We start from the raw sequence: 19986 nt of genomic DNA, 5'->3' as shown, positions 1-19986 counted from the left end.
ACACTAACACGCTGTTGTAGACCCCAACTTCACCTTTTCATAAGGGGTTAAAGGAGAAAAATCCCCCCAAAATTTGTAACACAATTTCTCCCGAGTACAGCGATACCCCATATGTGACCCTATTATGTTGCCTTGAAATATGACAGGGCTCCAAAGTAAGAGCGCCATGCGCATTTGAGGCCTGAATTAGGGATTTGCATAGGGGTGGACATAGGGGAATTCTACGCCAGTGATTCCCAAACAGGGTGCCTCCAGCTGTTGAAAAACTCCCAGCATGCTTGGACAGTCAACAGCTGTCCAGCAATACTGGGAGTTGTTGTTTTGCAACAGCTGGAGGCTCCATTTTGGAAACAGTGGAGTACCGGGCGTTTTTCATTATTATTGGGAGGGGGGGCTGTGTACGGGTATGTGTATATGTAGTGTTTTTTTACTTTTTATTTTATGTTAGTGTAGTGTAGTGTAGTGTTTTTAGGGTACTACAAAATTTGCTGCATCGCAAACTTGCAGCCTGATACTCACTGTAAGCCCCCTGCCCATGTGAATGTACCCCGTACATTCACAGGGGGGGGGGGACCTCCAGCTGTTACAAAACTACAACTCCCAGCATGCACAGTTTATCAGTGCATGCTGGTAGTTATAGTTTTGCAACAGCTGGAGGCACACGGTTGGGAAACACTGAGTTAGGAAACAGACAATGTTTCCCAACCAGTGTGCCTCCAGTTGTTGCAAAACCACAACTCCCAAACATTCTCAGGCATGCTGGGAGTAGTAGTTCGGCAACATCTTTAGAGCCAGATGTTGCCGAACTACAACTCCCAGCATACTGGGAGTTGTAGTTTTGCAACATCTGGAGGACTACAGTTTGCAGACCACTAATACAGTGGTTCCCAATCTGTGCCCTTCCAGATGTTGCAAAACTACAACTCCCAGTATGCCAAAACTGTCCAGGCATGCTGGGAGTTGTAGTTCTGCAACATCTGAAGGGCCAGATGTTACAGAACTACAACTCCCAGCATGCCTGGACAGTAAGGGCATGCTGAGGATGTGTAGTTTTGCAACATCTGGAAGGGCACAGTGGTCTCCAAACTGTGGACCTCCAGTTGTTGCAAAACTGCAACTCCCAGCATGCCCAGACGCCAAGGGCTGTCTGGGCATGCTGGGAGTTGTAGTTTACAGGGTCCCATTACAGCAATGCATGTCGTTTTACGGCCCGACCGCGGCTGAAGATCTACTCACCTGTCGCCGCCGCCACCATCTTCCTCGCCGGGATCCGGGTCTTCAGGGACGAGGTAAGTACCGGGGCCGGTCCCCAGCACTCCCCCGTCCCCCGCCGCGTCCTCCGGTCTTCCTCCCGTCCTCTCCGGACTTCAAGGGGCCGGGCAGGACGGGAGGAAGTAACCGCCCCCCCCCCTTGCGATTGGTCGGTTAGTTAACCGACGGATCGCAGGGGATCGGAGGAGGTGGTAGGCTTGCCACCTCGCTCCTAGGCTCCAGCATGGTCCTGGCTGTCTGTGACAGCCGGGATCATGCGAAATTACCGGGCGGTCGGGTCCCAGAGACCCGATCAGCCCGGTATCGCCGCAGATCGCAAGGGCGATTTCCCTTGCGATTTGCGGCGATCGCCGACATGGGGGGCCTACATGGCCCCCCTCGGCGTTTGCCCTGGATGCCTGCTGAAGGATTTCAGCAGGCATCCAGTTCCGATCTCTGCCCGGCGAGCGGCAGAGACCGGAAATACAACAGGACGTTCTCTAACGTCCTTGGGCATTAAAGCCCAGGTAGTGAGGACGTTAGAGAACGTCCTATGTCCTTAACAGGTTAAACGGAACAATGAAATGAAATAGTTCTCACGGAAAAGGATTGCAGTAACACATGTTTTGACATATACATGTTTATTCCCTTTGTGTGTATTGGAACTAAACCAAAAAAGGGAGGGAAAAAAGCAAATTGGACATAATGTCACACCAAACTCCAAAAATAGGCTGGACAAAATTATTGGCACCGTTTCAAAATTGTGGAAAAATATCAACAATCACAAGATTACAAGTCCATCTCCAGAGATCTAGATTTGCCTTTGTCCACAGTGCACAACATTATCAAGAAGTTTGCAACCAATGGCACTGTAGCTAATCTCCCTAGGCGTGGATGGAAGAGAAAAATTGATGAAAGGTGTCAACGCAGGATAGTCCGGGTGGTGGCTAAGCAGCCCCAAACAAGTTCCAAAGATATTCAAGCTGTCATGCAGGCTCAGGGAGCATCAGTGTCAGTGCAAACTATCCGTCAACATTTAAATTAAATTAAACGCTATGGCAGGAGACCCAGGAGGACCCCACTGCATTTTGCCAAAATGAACTGGAGTAAGCCAAAATCCTTCTGGGAAAATGTTTTGTGGACAGACGAGACCAAGATAGAGCTTTTTGGTAAAGCACATCATTCTGTTTACCGAAAACGGAATAAGGCCTACAAAGAAAAGAACACAGTACCTACAGTGAAATTTGGTGGAGGTTCAATGATTTTTTAGGGTTGTTTTACTTCCTCTGGCACTGGTTGCCTTGAATGTGTGCAAGGCAACATGAAATCTGAGGATTACCAACGGATTTTGGGTCGCATTGTACAGCCCAGTGTCAGAAAGCTGGGTTTGCACCCGAGATTTTGGGTCTTCCAGCAGGACAATAACCCCAAATATACATCAAAAAGCACCCAGAAATGGATGGCAACAAAGCGCTGGAGAGTTCTAAAGTGGCCAGCAATGAGTCCAGATCTAAATCCCATTGAACACCTGTGGAGAGATCTTAAAATTGCTGTTGGGAAAAGGCGCTTTTTCAATAAGAGAGACCTGTAGCAATTTGCAAAGGAAGAGTGGTCCAACATTGTAAGAAGCTTATTAATGGTTATAGGAGGCAACTGATTTCAGTTATTTTTTCCAAAGGGTGTGCAACCAAATATTAAGTTAAGGGTGCCAATAATTTTGTCCAGCCCATTTTTGGAGTTTGGTGGGACATTATGTCCAATTTTCTTTTTTCCTCCCTTTTTTGTTTTAGTTCCAATACACACAAAGGGAGAGATTTGTCATTGACTTTCATTGCGTCTTTTTTGTGCGTCTTATTTGATAGAGCAAAAAGCAGGTACTCTATTTTTTTTTGTGTATTGTGGAATCCATTCTACAGTAGATACTAATTTATCATGTGTGTGTTTTTTGTTTAGATGCATTTTTTTTGCGCAAATGCGCTTTTTGCGCAAAAAATACAGCATCAAAAAGGACACATAGGAAAGTGTTCTACCGAGACAGCCGGGGGATGCAGGAGCCCTCCCTCAACACTGCAAAACTACAACTACTCCCATAATGGGACAGAGTCTGTCCCATAATGGGAGTAGTTGTAGTATCGCAGTGCTGAGGACGGCACTTGCACCTCCCCCTCGGCTGTGGGACTATTTTGGGACAGTTAGGACTACTACTCACATCATGGACAGACTCTGCCCATGATGGGAGTTATAGTCCAGGGGCTGAGGGGCAGATCACACTGGGTCATTCTCCAGAGACCCGCTGCGATCCGCAGTTATTAACTGTAAAATCAGGCGGCACATGAGACTACACTGCGCTCCCCCACGGCTCCTGTATACAGCTGTCACATTTCATAATCCCCACCCGGGAGACGGGAGCTTTGATTGGTGAATTCACCAATCAGAGCTCCTGTCTCCCTGCGGTGGGGATTCCGAATTATGAGTGGTGTATACAGGAGCCGGCGGGCAACACAGCTAATAAATGCAGATCGCAGCGGGTCTCTGGAGAATGACCTGCTGCGAGCTGCCCCTCAGCCCCTGTACTATAACTCCCATCATGGACAGAGTCTGTCCCATGATGGGAGTAGTTGTAATACCACAGCGCTGAGGGATGGCACTTGCACATCCCCTGTCTGCGGAACTTATAGGACTACTACTCCCATCATGGACAGACTCCATCCATGATGTGAGTTATAGTCCAGGGGCTGAGGTGCAGATCGCAGCAGATCATTCTGCTGTTCCAGACTCCTGTATACACTGTGTGATACTGTGGCAAGGAAAGGGTGTATTTCCTTGGCTCACCCTGGAGAAACCTCCACCTGTGGCCTAATGAATGAGGCAGCAGAGAGGGGAGGTGTTTATAAGGAACAGATTCAGTGTAATCTTGGCTATCCCTGGGAAACAGCAGGCTGGCTGTAAGGGGGAGACACGGGCCCTGTTGAGGAAACACACAGCTGTGAGTGGTCTAAGAAGTGGTGTGAACTGTGGTAGCTCACCAGTTAGTAGTCAGGGCATGCTGATATGTGTAGTCAGTGACCAGACGGTCAAGGATTTTATTTTGTTCCTGCGTTATGTGTTTTTTCCTTCTACCTGTCTAAATAAAGCTGGCAAGGTGCCAGACTTGCACGAATAACCGTTGTCTGCCAAATTATTGAGAGGAAACGTGTCCCGTGGCAGTGTCGAGGACGATCCCAGAGCTATCCCAAGGAGGAATCCTTACAACTGTCATAATTCCTAATCCCCGCCGCCGGGAGACGGGAGCTCTGATTGGTGAAAAGCTATTCACCAATTAGAGGTTCGGTCTCCCGGCGGCAGGGATTATGAATTATAGCAGCGCATACAGTATTCCCCGCCTGGAGCCGGCAGGGTGCGCAGTGGAGCCGCACGTGCCATCGGCTTGTTAACTTAATAAATGCGGATTGCAGTGGGTCTCAGCAGAATGACCTGCTGCGATCTGCACCTCAGCCCTTGGACTATAACTCCCTTTATGGATGGAGTCTGTCCATAATGGGAGTAGTCGTCCTAAAAGTCCCACAGCCAGGGGATGTGCAAGTGTCATCCCTCAGCGCTGGGGTACTACAACTTCTTCCATTATGGGACAGACTATGTTCCATGATGGGAGTAGTAGTCCAAGGGCAGAGTGACAGATCGAAAGGGGTCTCACTCCTGAGACCCCCTTTGACCTTTACTGCTCCGCCCCTAGTAACAACGTCATTATGCATTTTGCATAATGGGAACAGAGCCTTTCTGGCAGTGTGTTTCCAAACAGGGAGACTCCAGCTGTTGCTAAACTACAGCCCCCATGATGGGAGTTGTAGTTTAGCAAAAATTGGAGGATCCTTGTTTAGAAACACACTGCATTATGTGCACTCTCCCCAGGGGAGAGCGCAAAAAAATGTACTAACTCATATTTCTTGTTTTTCTTTTCTTCTCATTTCAGATACGTCAATACGGAGGACTACGTCAGATTCGGTGGACTGCGACGATGACCAGTGTTTTTTTTGTTTCAATAAAATGGTTAACTAGGGCTGTGGCGGAGTGTTTTTTTAAATAATTTTTTTTTCCATGTGTCGAGTTTTTTATAATTGAAATTTCAGGCTTAGTAGTGGAAGGCGTCTGATAAACGGAATCCATTACTAAGCCGGGGCTTTGCATCAACCCCAAAATCAGCTAGCACTAACCCCCAATTATTACCCCGATACCCACCACCACAGGGCTGCCGGGAAAAGCCGGTACCAACAGGCCCGGAGCATCTTTAATGGCGCTCCTGGGCCTAGGTGGTAACAGGCTGGCATTATTTGGGCTGGGGAGGGCCAGTAACAATGGTCCTTGCCCACCCTGCTAACGTCAGGCTGTTGATGCTTGGTTGGCATCTGGCTGATACTGAAAATAGGGGGAACTCTATGCATTTGAAAAAAAAACAATGTGTGTGGTTCCCCCATTTTTTCAGTATCAGACAAATACCAACCAAGCAGCAACAGCCTGACTTTACCAGGGTGCACGAGGACCATTGTTACTGGCCCTCCCCAGGCTAAATAACGCCAGCCTGTTATCGCCTAGGCCCAGGAGCGCCATTTCTGATACTCCGGGCCTATTGGTACCAGCTCTTCCCCTTCATTACTAAGCTTGAAAATTCAATTATAAAAAACACATTGAAAAAAAAAATTACGTAAAAAACACTCCCCCACAGCCCATGTTAACCCTTTTATTGACATTTAAAAAAAACGCTGTTCATCGTCGCAATCCACCGAATCTGACATAGTCCTCCGTATTCACGTATCTAAAATGAGAAGAAAAAAAGTTAGCAAATTTTTCCCGCTCTCCCCTTGGGTGTTCCTAAACACGGAGCTTCCAATTGTTGACGTCCAATTGTTGACGATGGCCCCGACATATAATCAAATTGCATTAAGTGCTTTCCGGAAGCGCAAAATGCTTAAGCTGCTGCCGGATAGCAGCTTAATGTTCCCCGTGTGGTGCGGTAAGTATTACTTACCCCTCCATGATGCACCGGGGTGCCCTCCGGGTCCAGCGCTGGTCTTCTGGTGTCTTCTCGGCCCTCTCCGATGACGTCAATACGCTGCTGCGCACGTCATCCAATAGGAATGGCGTACGCAGCGGCGTAATGACGTCGCTACGCAGGCCCAGTAAGGCCTTGCGGAAGACAGCGGAGGACCGGAGAAGACCAGGAGAGCCCAGCGGAGGCCCGGGGTCACCATCGCGAGCGTTGCGGGGACACAATCGAGAGCGGCGGGGACACCATTGCGAGCGGCGGGCACAGGTGAGTACAGCTTCCTCTACTTTACATTGCACGAATCCCTCAACATACGATGGATTCGACAAACGATGGCTCGTTTGGAACGAATTACCATCGTATGTTGAGGGACCACTGTATATACAGGATAGCGCACAGAGACTTAACTCAGAACTGCTCAGCAGCAACGTGGGTTAACTCTTTCCTTGCTGGGCTCCTGTATGCACCCCTGTAGACTATACAGCCGGCGGAGGTAAGTAGTGATGCTCTGCACCCTGTATATGTTTATGCTATACATCACTCCTTGTCTCCTTACACTCTGTGGACCGGGCACTCTGCATTCGACCCATGGAGTTGTACCCTGAAGGCAGTAAAAAATTGCCACAAAAATGACTGTTTCCACACACCAGCAAAAACGCAAGGAAAACTGACAAAACGCAGGAAAAAGCTGTGACAGTTTTTCTAGCGTTTTTAAGGGTGGACAAGGGTGGGGGTGGGGGGGGGTTGTCCGGGGTTGATTGGGGGTGTCCAACTGCTGGAAGGAAGCTTTGTGCAGGGAGTTGGCACGCCCCATTCCTGCGGACTTCCACGGCGCAGGAGAACGTGGGGGGTCTCAGTGGTCGGACTCCCGTGATCTATAATTTATCCCCTATCCTTTGGATAAGGGATAAGTTTTATTTTACTACAGTACTCCCGGTACTGTTTTAATGTTATGTGGTCTACCAAATTCCCAAATCTATATAAAAAGGTCCAAACATGTAAAAACATGTTAAAAAAAACAAAAGTGTCCCTCTTTTTCTTGACAAAGATTCAAATTTGACTGTGCAAACTCATAGTTATACCTTGGATTTTGCTGCAATTGACTTCCATCATAAAAAAAGAACCCTCAGTTCAGTTTGATTTTTATGGGCAAGGAATTAAAAGTACCAAATATAAAATGTTTTTATTAAATATTAAAAAACACACAAAAAAACCAACAGCCTATATACAGATAACAGTGCTGGCATCTGTGAAAAACGGTTTCCACCCTCTTTACACGATTGTAACTCGCAGCGGGAAATCTGCTGTAAGTTACGCTACCATTCACTTTAACAGGTCCTCTGTCAATCTGCAGATCTGCTACTATTGTGGACTTTCGGTGGGCACATTGGAGCAAATGGTAGCTTAACAGGTTACAGATATGACCATGTAAAGAAACCCTAAAAGGTATCTCCTCAGACATCTTAGGATAGATGTGCTTTTTTTTTTGTCAATATTCAGGAGTTCAAATTGCAGAGTTTACAATCCATGAAGGGTTAAAATACATGTGGTCCAGAAGAAGTCACAGCAGAACGATTGCACATAAGGCCGTACGCATATCACATTCCAGCAGTCTTATAGGTTTTTATGATAAAGATACTTTTATAAAATGTATATTTTACAAGTAACATATTTATAAAAAAAAATATGCATAAAATCTAAAACAGCAGGGGAAATTTATGAAAACCTGTGCAGAGGAAAAGATGACCCTTAGCAGCCAGATTGCTTCTGTTATTTTTGAAAGGCCTTTTAAAAAATAAAATAAGTAATCTGACTGGTTGCTATGGGCAACGAGTCAGCTTTTCTTTTGCACAGGTTTTTTGATGAATCTCCCCCAGCATCTTTAAAGGAAATCTGTCAGCTCTATTTGCTGCAATAAGCTGCAGACACAGGTGAATAGCTTTTAGGGTGTAAAAGCTAAATTTACTAATGCTGATGGTAATTGCAAAACATTAAAAATAGCCTTTTTATTTCTCAGTCAAGTGTCAATGAGGCGGGGCCATACCCTGTACATCAGTCAAGAAGGTGCTGTAAGGTGAAGACAGACAGGATGGCGTGCCAGGCAGTGGCACTAGAACAACTCAGCCCCACTCCCTTGACAGAGAAATAAAAAGGTGATTTTATAGGTTTGACAACCACCATCAGCCCCAGGAAAGGTACAGTTTGCTTTTATACTGTAACTGTAACAGCTACACTAACCCGTTGATATTTAAAGGTTATAAAGGCTATGGAGACATTTAAACGGGTTGTCCAGAGACAAACATTTATTTGTCTATAATATAAACGCCCCCAGAATGATGCCAAAATAATAACTTTGGCTAATATAGGGTTTACTCCATAGCTGAAAGCCAGCTGCTGTGTAGATTTATGGCTGTGTTCACATCATATTTGGGGCATCTGGCTGCTGCCGTATCCCCGCCATACCACTTTGATTTCAATGAGCTGGATGGAGCCAGCTAGTGACTCTAGTCATTTTTGGACCGTATAGGTTTTTGTTACCGGACTGAAATCCACAGCAAACCATGTTTTTCAGTCCGGAAAACAAATATTTTACAGCCTAAAAATTAATGGCGATTAGCTGAGTCAGTCCAGCTCACTGAGATGAATGGAGTACGAAATGGGTCCTGCAGCGAACGATTTTCAAATACTCCAGATGGATCAAGTTGCTGTATGCCCCAAACAAGATCTGAATGCAGCCTACCTTTTTGGATCACCCTTGCTATATGCAACCATGTGTATATACATCATAGAGCCACATTATTATGTGGAAAATAACAGCTTTTAAGCTGTTTTAAGCATTAAGCTGTTGACTGCTCAAGCTGTAGGGTTTTTGTAGCGCTCAGAATGTCCTTCGGAAGGCTCTCTCTGGCCTGCTGCATTCGTCTTCTTGCTCTCTGGAAAGCATCTAGAGAAAAGTCAATGTTGCATTAATATAAATGGAAACAAAGATATATCTTTTCTAGCTAGATACAAAGCTCACTGTGTCCTGGTTCCTCTTCAGCAGTGATAGAATCACAATATTACCCTATTTCCCTACCAGTGTGCCTCCAGCTGTTGCAAAATTGTTGGAATGCTGGGAGTTGTAGTTTTGCAACAGCTGGAGGTACACAAGTTGGGAAACACTGCAATAAGGGTACATTAAAGGAGTATTCCAGGAAAAAACTTTATCTATCTATATCTATCTATCTCAACTGGCTCCAGAAAGTTAAACAGATTTGTAAATGACTTCTATTAAAAAATCTTAATCCTTTTAATAACTATCAGCTGCTGAAGTTGAATTGTTGTTTTCTGTCTGGCAACAGTGCTCTCTGCTGACATCTCTGCTTGTCTCGGGAACTGCACAGAGTAGAAGAGGTTTGCTATGGGGATTTGCTTCTAAACTGGGCGGTTCCCGAGACAGGTGTCATCAGAGAGCACTTAGACAGAAAATAACAACTCAACTTCAGCAGCTCATAAGTAGTGAAAGGATTTAGATTTTTTTTTAGAAGTAATTTACAAATCTGTAAACTTTCTGGAGCCAGTTGATGTATATAAAAAGGAGTTTTTTTTTAACACTTACTGTAAAATCTCTTTCTCGAAGGATCCATTGGGGGACACAGACCGTGGCTGTATCTTGCTGTCTCTAGGAGGTGTGACACTATGGTAATAAAAAAAGGTCAGCTCCTCCCAGCAGGATATACCCGCCTTCAGGCTCTGAGCTAGTCTGTTTAAGTTCCAGAGCAATAGGAGGAGACCAATAGGTCAAAGAAAAACCCAAAACTGTCCGAGAACCAGAAGAAAAAACATAACTGAACACACCCTCGGACAGAGAACCAAAGGAAAAAACCCAAAAAGGGCGGGAGCTGTGTCCCCCAATGGATCCTTCGAGAAAGAAAAAAAAAATCTCCTTTTCTCTATCGGCTCCATTGGGGGACACAGACCGTGGGACGTACCAAAGCCGTCCCTTGGGTGGGCAGATAGGTAATCAGGCAGACGGCTGATCCACTGCCGCCTGCAACACTTTACGCCCCAGAGTAGCATCAGCCGATGCGAAAGTATGAACTCGGTAAAACCTCGAGAAAGTGTGCAAAGACGACCAGGTAGCAAATCTGCGAGGCCGAGGCTCTATTCTGGAGAGCCCAGGATGCCCCAACAGAACGAGTGGAATGAGCCACAACCCTGAAAGGAGGAATCCTCCCCTTACAGCGATAGGCTTCCGAAATGGCGGACCAAATCCACCGAGAAATAGTGGCCTTGGAAGCAGGTTGTCCCTTGCAACGACCTTCCGTAAGGACGAAAAAGGAATCACACTGACGAAACAAAGAAGTGATGGAGAGATAAGACCCGAAAGCCCGAACTACGTCCAGCTTGTGTAGTAAGCGATCCTTAGGATGAGAAGGAGCCGGGCAAAAAGACGGAAGGACAATGTCCTCGTTGAGATGAAAGGCCGAGACCACCTTAGGTAAAAAGGAAGGATCCGGCCGGAAGACGACCTTATCCTGGTGGATCACCAGAAACGGAGAACGGCAGGAAAGAGCTGCCAATTCAGACACCCTCCGGATGGAGGTATTACCCACAAGAAATGCCACTTTCTAAGAAAGGAGGCAGAGAGACACCTCTCTAAGGGGCTCAAAGGGTGCACCCTGGAGAGCACTCAGAACCAAATTCAAGTCCCAAGGAGGAGAAGGTAACCGATAAGGAGGAACAGCGTGCGCCACTCCTTGCAGGAAGGTCCGGACATGAGAATTAGAAGCCAGGGGCCGCTGGAAAAGAACAGCAAGGGCCGAAACCTGACCTTTAAGGGAACTGAGAGACAATCCCAGTTCCAACCCCGACTGCAAAAAGGAGAGAAGACGGGGAACCGAGAAGGTCACCGGGGAGAAGTCCTGAGCTTCACACCAACGAAAATAAGATCGCAAAGTACGGTGGTAAATTCTTGCGAAGGAGGGCTTACGAGCCTTGAGCATGGTGCGAATGACTTGGGAAGAGAACCCGCGGGCCCTCAAAACCGCGGTCTCAACCGCCACGCCGTCAAATGCAGCGACTGTAAATTGGGGTGGCAAAGAGGACCCTGAGAGAGTAGATCCAGGCGGAGCGGAAGGCGCAGAGGAACGTCGTCCAGGAGCCTGACTACGTCGGCGTACCATGACCTTCGGGGCCAATCTGGAGCTACCAGAATGGCAGGGACGTTCTCTGCCTTGAGCTTCCTCAGCACCCTGGGAAGGAGCGGAAGAGGAGGGAACAGATACGAAAGTGCGAACCCCGCCCAAGGAATCACTAAGGCGTCCACGGCCAAGGCCTGAGGGTCCCGGGACTTGGACACAAACGGAAGAATTTTCCGATTGTGCCGGGACGCGGAGAGGTCTACATCCGGAATCCCCCAGAGGTCGCAGAGCTGCGTGAAGACCTCCGGATGAAGCGACCACTCGCCGGGGTCGGGTGAGGACCGACTGAGGAAGTCCGCTTCCCAGTTGAACACTCCCGGAATGTGAATCGCCGAAATGGCCGGAACCTTGCTCTCCGCCCAGGTGAGAATTTTGGTCACCTCTGCCATGGCAGCCGAGCTGCGAGTGCCGCCATGTCGATTTATGTACGCCACGGCCGTGGTGTTGTCCGACTGAACGCGGACAGGACGGGACTGAAGACGGGACTCCCAATGAAGAAGACAAAGAAGAATCGCCTGTAATTCCAATATGTTTATTGGAAGAAGGGTCTCCTGGGGAGACCAGAGTCCCTGGACCGTCCAATCCCTGAACACGCCGCCCCAGCCCGACAGGCTGGCATCCGTTGTAACAACCTGCTGGTGAAGGGGAAGAAACGACCGCCCTTCGAGAAGAAGGGGGGAGCGGAGCCACCAGAGAAGAGACTGACGGACCCTGAGAGGGAGAACAATCTGACGATCGAGGGACAGAGGAGACCTGTTCCATCGAGAGAGAATCGCCAGTTAAAGGGGGCGGTAATGAAAATGGGAAAAGGGTACGGCCTCCATAGTTGCCACCATCTGACCCAGGACTTCCATACAAGTGGGGATGGAGACTGATACCTGAGTCCGCAGGGAGCGGACCCCCGCCCGTAGCGTCAGACGTTTGTCCGGTGGAAGACAAATCCGGGCAGAGGCCATGTCGAATCGAAGTCCCAGAAAGGTTACTGGGTAGGCCGGAGGACTGACTTGCCTCAGTTGACCATCCACCCCAAGCGAGTCAGAATGTGGAGAGTGACGTCCAAATTCTCCAGAGTCTGGGCTCTGGTTGGAGCCTTGAGGAGAAGGTCGTCCAGATAGGGTATCACTGAGATTCCCCTTGACCGTAATAGGCCCATCACTGGTGCAAGGATCTTTGTAAAGACCCGAGGAGCGGTGGCTAGACCGAAGGGGAGGGCTACGAATTGAAAGTGCCCCTCCGGAACTGCAAAGCGGAGATGCCGATGATGGCCCGGAAATATTGGCACATGGAGGTAGGCATCCTTGATGTCCACCGATGAAAGGAACTCCCCTTGTTCCAGGGACACCACCACCGAGCGGAGAGATTCCATCCGGAAGTGGCGGATGAGAAGATGATGGTTGAGACACTTGAGGTCTAGGATTGGTCGCACAGAACCGTCCTTCATGGGGACCACAAAAAAAATTTGAATAGAAACCCCGAAAACGTTCCCCTGGAGGGACGGGGATGATCACCCCCTGGAGAAGCAGAGACTGGAGAGCCGCTCGAAATTGCTCCGCCAGGAGGAGGAGACCGGGGGGCCAGAGAACGAAAAAAGCGATCCCTCGGAAGGGAGGCAAATTCGATCCGGTAACCGTTGGACACCACGTCCCTGACCCAAGAGTCCTGAATGCGTGAGGTCCAGATGTCTCGGGAAAACAAGAGACGACCTCCCACCCGAAAAGAAACCGCGGGTGGGGGCCTCACTTCATGCAGAAGTGGGTTTGCGGTTGCCCGATTTGGGCGCAAAATGGCCAGAGCGGTTGGAGTCCGACTTCCAAGACTGGCGAGGCTGGAACGAGGGAGCCTTCTTGTTCCGCGAGGGCGCCTGCCCGGACCCTTTACTGGGGCCAGAGGTCTGAAAGGACCGAAAGGAAAAGGACTTCCTTTGGGAAGTAGGGCGAGCCTTATTTTGAGGTAACAAGGAACTCTTACCTCCTGTTGCCTCAGAGATAATCTGATCAAGGCGTTTGCCAAAAAGACGGCCGCCCGTAAAAGGGAATCTCAGTGAGGGACCGTTTGGAAGCGGCATCCTTATTCCAAGCTTTAAGTCACATTGAGCGGCGGAGGGCTGCTAGGTGACCCACAGCAAAGGCAGAACAACGGGCCGACTGCATGGAAGCTGCGCACAGAAAGTCCCCCGCCTTGGCGCATCTGAGAGCCAGAGCAGATAGATTCTCTGGGGGGGATCCCGCTAAGATATCCTGATGGAGCTTTTAGCACCACTCCGACAGGACATTGGATACCCATGTCGAGGCGAAGATGGGAAGAAGAGAAGAGCCAGCTGTTTCAGAAGCGAACTTCGCTAAAGATTCTACCTTCTTGTCCGCGGGATCCTTGAAGGCAGCGGCATCTGCCAGAGGCAGTGTAGTCGCCTTAGAGATCCGGGAGATTGGTGGATCCACTGAGGGAGGAGAAGCCACCTTAGCGACAAAGTCCTTGTCAAATGGATAACGTTCGTGAATTGTCTTGACTCCCGGGAATCTCTTGTCTGGATGTTTCCATGGGGATTCCAGAATGTCGTCAAAGTCAGCGTGAGAGCTGAACCTTTGAGGTGCTGGCTTAGTACGATGAAAGGATACTCCTGTATTGACATCCCAAGATCCTGGGTCCTCCAAATGAAAGGTGTCTCTTATGGCTGTCACCAATGAGTTCACCGTAGCAATTGAGTCCGAGCGGTCCTCTGGGTCAGATGCCGGTTCGGAAGCCTCATCCACTAGTTCACCAGGAGAATGTGAATGAGTAGAGGCAGTCCTGGAGGGGGGCGACCCAGACCGGGTACGCGGCTCTGGCGTGGCAGAGCGGCGACTCCGAGAACGTCCTCTGGAGGAGCGACGTTTGTGCCCGTCTATCCGAAGACTCAATGGAAGAGTCAGATGTGGCACCCCTAGCACACTTGTGAGAGCGAGAAGTACGAGGAGACGAAGAGCGGGCCCTCTCAGAGGTCCTACGCAGAGAAGACCCCTTCAAGGCGGACACCATTTCCCGGGAGGCCTCAGCCACCGAGCGGGAGACTTGGGTCAAGTCAGCCATATACTGGGTCAGGGAAGAAACCCAGGCTGGAGGAGCGGCTGAACCCACCGGGACCGAAGGGGCATCCGGGGGGAACCAGGGGGTCTGGGGGAGCAGTGTAGCGGGTAGAGCAAGTGGGCTCAGCGGAGCCAGCCATCTTGGTATTAAAGTGCTTACAGGTATAGTAAGTCACTGAATTCCCAGGTTTCTGTTTGGAGGGAGGAACAGCCCTGGGTACGGACATAATGTAGTAAAAAAGAAGACAGGAACTTTCTCACCCTGGTCTGTGTCCCGTCAGCTGCAGTGAGGAGAACTCGCTCCGTGCAGCCAGAGGGACTAACAGGCCAGACAATAGGGAGGGAGGGGTGTGCCTGAAGCAAGGCACACAGCAACCGACCCCCACACATAGAAAAATCGCACCCACGGCGCTGATTGGACGCTGCTTCGCGCCTCTGAGAGCTCCCAGCCCAGTGGGCGGAGCTACAGACGGTCGAAGAAGAACTGTCATGGCGCCCGCTTCTTGTCCCGAGCGCAACTGACTAGCCGTATATGCGCTCGGGGGAACAGAGCGGGCGGCCAGAACGCCGGCAGAGGCTGCAGGCGAAAGTAAGCCGCCGCAGAAGCGCCCGGCTCGTAGCAGCGCCGCGGCTGTCAGCCGCGTATAAGGTGCTGTAGGCATAAGGAAAGTAAACCGGCGCTGAGAGCGCCAGAAGCAGCGCCGCGGCTGACAGCCGCATATAAGGCGCTGGAGTAGTGCACCTAAACACACACACACACACATATTAAAGTGCCCCATAAGTAAGGTGCCTAATAAAATATGCCCCCTCAGGTGCCACTGCTCCCCCAGCATAAGTGCAGCCCCTGTATATCAAGCCCAATAAACTGAAGGTGGGCCAAAACAGGGGGTCTCCAGAGGATGCGAGTCCTTACCTATGGAGAAAAAAAGGGGAAAGTACTTACCTCAGTCAGAAGAACTTACCTAATTGAGTCTTCAGTGAAGTCTTCAGTCAGCTTATTGTCCCTGCATCACGCCTAGCTGCTATGCGCGAGTGAGGCGAGCAGAGAAAAAAGGGGGACCCTGACCCATGAGGTTCCACCCAGGCGCTGACCGTTGGCGAGAGGGGGTTAACAGCGCATATACGCAATGTCTGGCCCCGTACTCGCAATGGGGAAACAGGGAACCGGAGTCCCTGAGCCCCCACCTGAAAACGGAAAAGAAAGGGAATAAAAAACTAACACGTCCTATACTAAGAAAATAAAAAACAGAAGATCTGGAGAATCCAGACCATGTCTACCTCCTTCAGACACTAAGCTTAAACTGACTAGCTCAGAGCCTGAAAGCGGGTATATCCTGCTGGGAGGAGCCGACCTTTTTTTATTACCATAGTGTCACACCTCATAGAGACAGCAAGATACACCCACGGTCTGTGTCCCCACGGTCTGTGTCACCACAGTCTGTGTCCCCCAATGGAGCCGATAGAGAAAAAAAACTTTTTCCTGGATAACCCCTTTAACATGTTCTGTGTTTGAGGCAGAACCCACAAATAGAAAAAGTATTTATAGCCTGATCCTATCCAGAATTATAACTGCAGAAAGTCGTTGATACCTTGTTTGGAATACACGTGGAACTATTACAGTTTCAGAAATAGCAATAAAAAATGAAGTAGTGATATAGGAATAGCTATGTGTCATTGTAGAAGTCAAGTAATGCTGGCACTAGAGCAGAGGTACTTACACTGGGAGCAGTGAACAATAGTGAGACTACATAACTAGTAATGATAGAGGAGAAATAATGAATAAAATGGAATCTTGGCAAGAAAGTACACTGTAGCATCCTGCAATACATGCACATGGGACTCTCTATAACAGTGTTTCCCAACCAGGGTGCCTCCAGCTGTGGCAAAACTACATCTCCCAGCATGCCTGGAGTTGTAGTTTTGCCACAGCCGGAGGCACCCTGGTTGGGAAACACTGCTCTAGAAGTTTAGCTGCTGCACATACAACCTGTATACAAAAACATTATCATTGTCCTCCTAAGAAGGACAGAAATTGAAGGGAAGTATAACTGGAAGATTTATACTTCTCTTCATGCTAGAATCCATTCCCAGTTTGTGCTACAATTAAAACAATGAAAATCCTGCATGAAAATACACACTGAATTAGGCCAAAGAAGATTAGTGCTGAGGTCACTGCTGATCTCCTATTAGTAAGCCTTCTGGCTAGACAGGATATCTAGATCACTAAGTAATATAAAGGTTAGTGTCTTAAACAAACATGTTTTTAACCATATATTAATAATACTTTAAACTGAGCCCCCCAAAAAATAAAGATACATTTGAGACAGATCAAATGTTTCTACTCTTTAAACTGCAATATCAACTGTAACCACTAGGTGGTTCTCTGCAACATGGAAAAGTCTATAAAAAGAAACACGTACCAAGGACATTGAGTATAGAGCTCTGCTGGCTGGAGCCTCCCAGACGATCCAATACACTCTGCATTCTTTTCCTCAGAGAGCTCCTGTCAAGGAAGGATCTGCAGAGCAACACGTACTTTAATGGAGATAAGATACAGCTCGGAGCATCAGTGAATTACATGTCGGTTGGAAAAAAGTGTGCTGGGGAAAACAGTCCGAGAACTTTTAAGTACTCCTTTATTTACAATTTTTACATTTTTTTTTTAACTCCAATCATCAAGTGCCCCGGGATGATTTCATTAGCGTCAATATCAGTCAGTCATGAACACAAGAACACTTTATGGAAAAATCCTCAAACATGACCTGATGGGTGTACTGGAGGACTGGAGTTGATAGCCACACATTGTCTTCTTAAGATAGATCTCTGGTGTGTCACTGTTGAGTTAAGGCTAACATTGCAGTGCTATGCAACTTAACCCCTTAACGACCACGGATGTAAATGTACGTCCTGGTGTGGAGGTACTTACCGCACCAGGACTTACATTTACGTCCTGTGTATGACCCAGAGCATCGGAGCGGTGTTCGCGTCATACTCAACAGGTCCTGGCTACTATCAGCAGCCGGGGACCCACCGATAATGGCCGACATCCGCGATCATGTCCGCCATTAACCCCTCAAATGCCGTGATCAATACAGATCGCAGGATCTGCGGCAATGCGCATGTTAAAATAGATGATCGGATCGCCCGCAGCGCTGCCGAGGGGATCCTCTGTAATGGCGTCCGGAGTCCCCTCGGGTCTTCTGCTCTGGTCTGAGATTGAGCAGACCAGAGCAGAAGATAGCTGATAATACTGATCAGTGCTATGTCCTATGCATAGCACTGAACAGTATTAGCAATCAACTGATTGCTACTGATAGTCCCCTATGGGAACATAAAAAGTGTAAAAAAATAAATAAAAAAAGTTTCACAATTAAAAATAAATAAAAAGTGAAAAATCCCCTCCCCCAATAAAAATTCCCCTTTTTCCCATTTACCCCCAAAAACCGTAAAAATTATTTTTTTTATAAGCATATTTGGTATCGCCACGTGCGTAAATGTCCGAACTATCAAAATATAATGTTAATGATCCCGTACGGTGAACGGCGTAAGCGTAAAAAATAAAAAAGAAAGTCCAAAAATGCTACTTTATCCCCAAAAAATGAATAAAAAGTGATCTAAAAGTTTTATATATGCAAATGTGGTATCGATAAAAAGTACAGATGAAGGGGCAAAAAAGGAGCCCTCATACCGAAAAATTATGTAGTGATAGGTGCTCAAAATAGGGTGATTTTGTATTACTGATTTTGTACGAAAAGTTTGAGATTTTGAGAAGTGGTACAATAAATAGAAAAGTATGTTATCATGGGTATCATTTTAATCGTATTGACCCACAGAATAAAGAACACGTCACTTATACCGTAAAGTGTACAGTGTGAAAATGAAATTGTGGTTTCATTTAAATTTCCTCCCTAAAAAAATAATTATTTGGGTTTGCCATACATTTTTTGGTAAAATGAGAGGTTTCATTACAATTGCAAGTACATTACAGGTAAGTTCATTACAAGTACAATTGGTCACGCAAAAAACAAGCCCTTCTATGGGTCTGTAGATGGAAATATAAAAGGGTTATGGATTTTTTAAGGAAAGGAGGAAAAAACGAAAAACGCAAAAATAAAATTGGCCTGGTCCTTAAGGTCAAAATGGGCTTGGTCCGTAAGGGGTTAAAGGGATACTCCAGTGGAAAACAATTTTTGTTTAATTAAGTGGTGCCAGAAAGTTAAATAGATTTGTAAATTACTTCTATTTAAAAATCTTAATTTTTCCAGTACTTAGCTATATGCTTTAGAGGAAGGTTTGATAACAAGAGAAAGAAGCATTTTCTCTAATAAGATATATTATAAAGTTTCTTATATTTGCTTGTAGTATTGATCTATACAAAGTTTGTTCAAATGACAGTGCCAATTTAAATCCCATGTATATGGCCAAACTTATACCACTGTATACCTATATTATTTGGAGCACTGTATCAACTTAGGTACAATATATCTTCTCATACCGTGACTGATGTATGGAGTGGAATCGAAACGCCACTCTGCCTGTTGCCTCTGTCCTGAAACCAAAGCGACTTATACGTTCTCCCTATGAGACACAAAACACAATCTAGTTACTGTATAATACAGTTTGCGTAGTCAACACATGCCTGGCCTCCTAGGGGTGTATTGCTTTTTTTAATAACTGGTTATTGCGGCTGCTCCAACCCTGCACACACAGTTCCTCTGTCAGGTAAATAATACAATGGATGCTGCTGGAACAGGAACTGGAAGCTGCATGGTGAGCATAGAGGCAGAAGCAGTGAGCTCCTATACCTGGGTATGCTGCTAAAGAGAGTGAAGGGATTGGTGCTATTTACATGGGACTGTATGTTTGAGATGCTAACGGGAAGAGAGTGATGTTACTTACATAGGACTGTATATTTGCGAGAATGCTGGTAGGGAAATGATGTTGTTTAAAAGGGGGCAAAATGGAGTGCTTGTTATGGTTAAAATGCAGCCAAGCAGCATCTTGGCAAACCATCAGCAATTTACAAACCTCACCAATATGCTGAATTGTGCTTTTTTTTTTTTTGGCCTGCATCACCAGGAGCTGCTTCCTAGGGCCATATCTGCAGAAACTGCGATCCACCGTGTAAAAAAAAGTGTGCTGTGTGAAAAGGAACTGCGATTTGCGATTTTTTACTTTGTTTATTGGATTTTCATATCATTTTAAACAATAGCAGTAATAACAGAAAGTGGCAACAGTTGCGTAGAGAGAATAGGAGCAGATAGATCAAATGGAAAGAAAATTCACCTAGCACCCACAAAAGCCTCCACCATCAGACAATCAGCAACACTCAGCCTGACATCAGGAGGCAGAGTCACAGAGATGCAAAGGACCCAGGGTATTTCCCAGAGACGCCAAGCAGTACCATTCAGTGTGGCGGAAAGGGAGCACAAAAGCATCAATCTGATCC

General features: G+C 47.4%; 1 protein-coding gene across 1 annotated transcript in view; it reads right to left on the bottom strand.

Annotated features, from left to right (window-relative positions):
- Positions 1 to 7048: 7048 nt before the first annotated feature.
- The window catches only part of MKS1 (MKS transition zone complex subunit 1), a 71510-nt gene continuing 58572 nt past the window's right edge, over positions 7049 to 19986 (bottom strand). The window contains exons 16-18 of the mRNA XM_056558639.1: positions 19033 to 19115; positions 16958 to 17055; positions 7049 to 9236 (exon numbers count right to left, since the gene is read on the bottom strand). Coding sequence (XP_056414614.1) covers positions 9130 to 9236; positions 16958 to 17055; positions 19033 to 19115 — 288 coding nt within the window. The 3' untranslated portion in view covers positions 7049 to 9129. The remainder of the gene's footprint in view (positions 9237 to 16957; positions 17056 to 19032; positions 19116 to 19986) is intronic.

This window comes from Hyla sarda, chromosome 2, assembly GCF_029499605.1.
Source record: "Hyla sarda isolate aHylSar1 chromosome 2, aHylSar1.hap1, whole genome shotgun sequence".
In the NCBI taxonomy this organism is placed as follows: domain Eukaryota; kingdom Metazoa; phylum Chordata; class Amphibia; order Anura; family Hylidae; genus Hyla; species Hyla sarda.
Note: the sequence above shows the minus strand (reverse complement) of the source record. Positions and strands in the feature narration are given on the sequence as shown.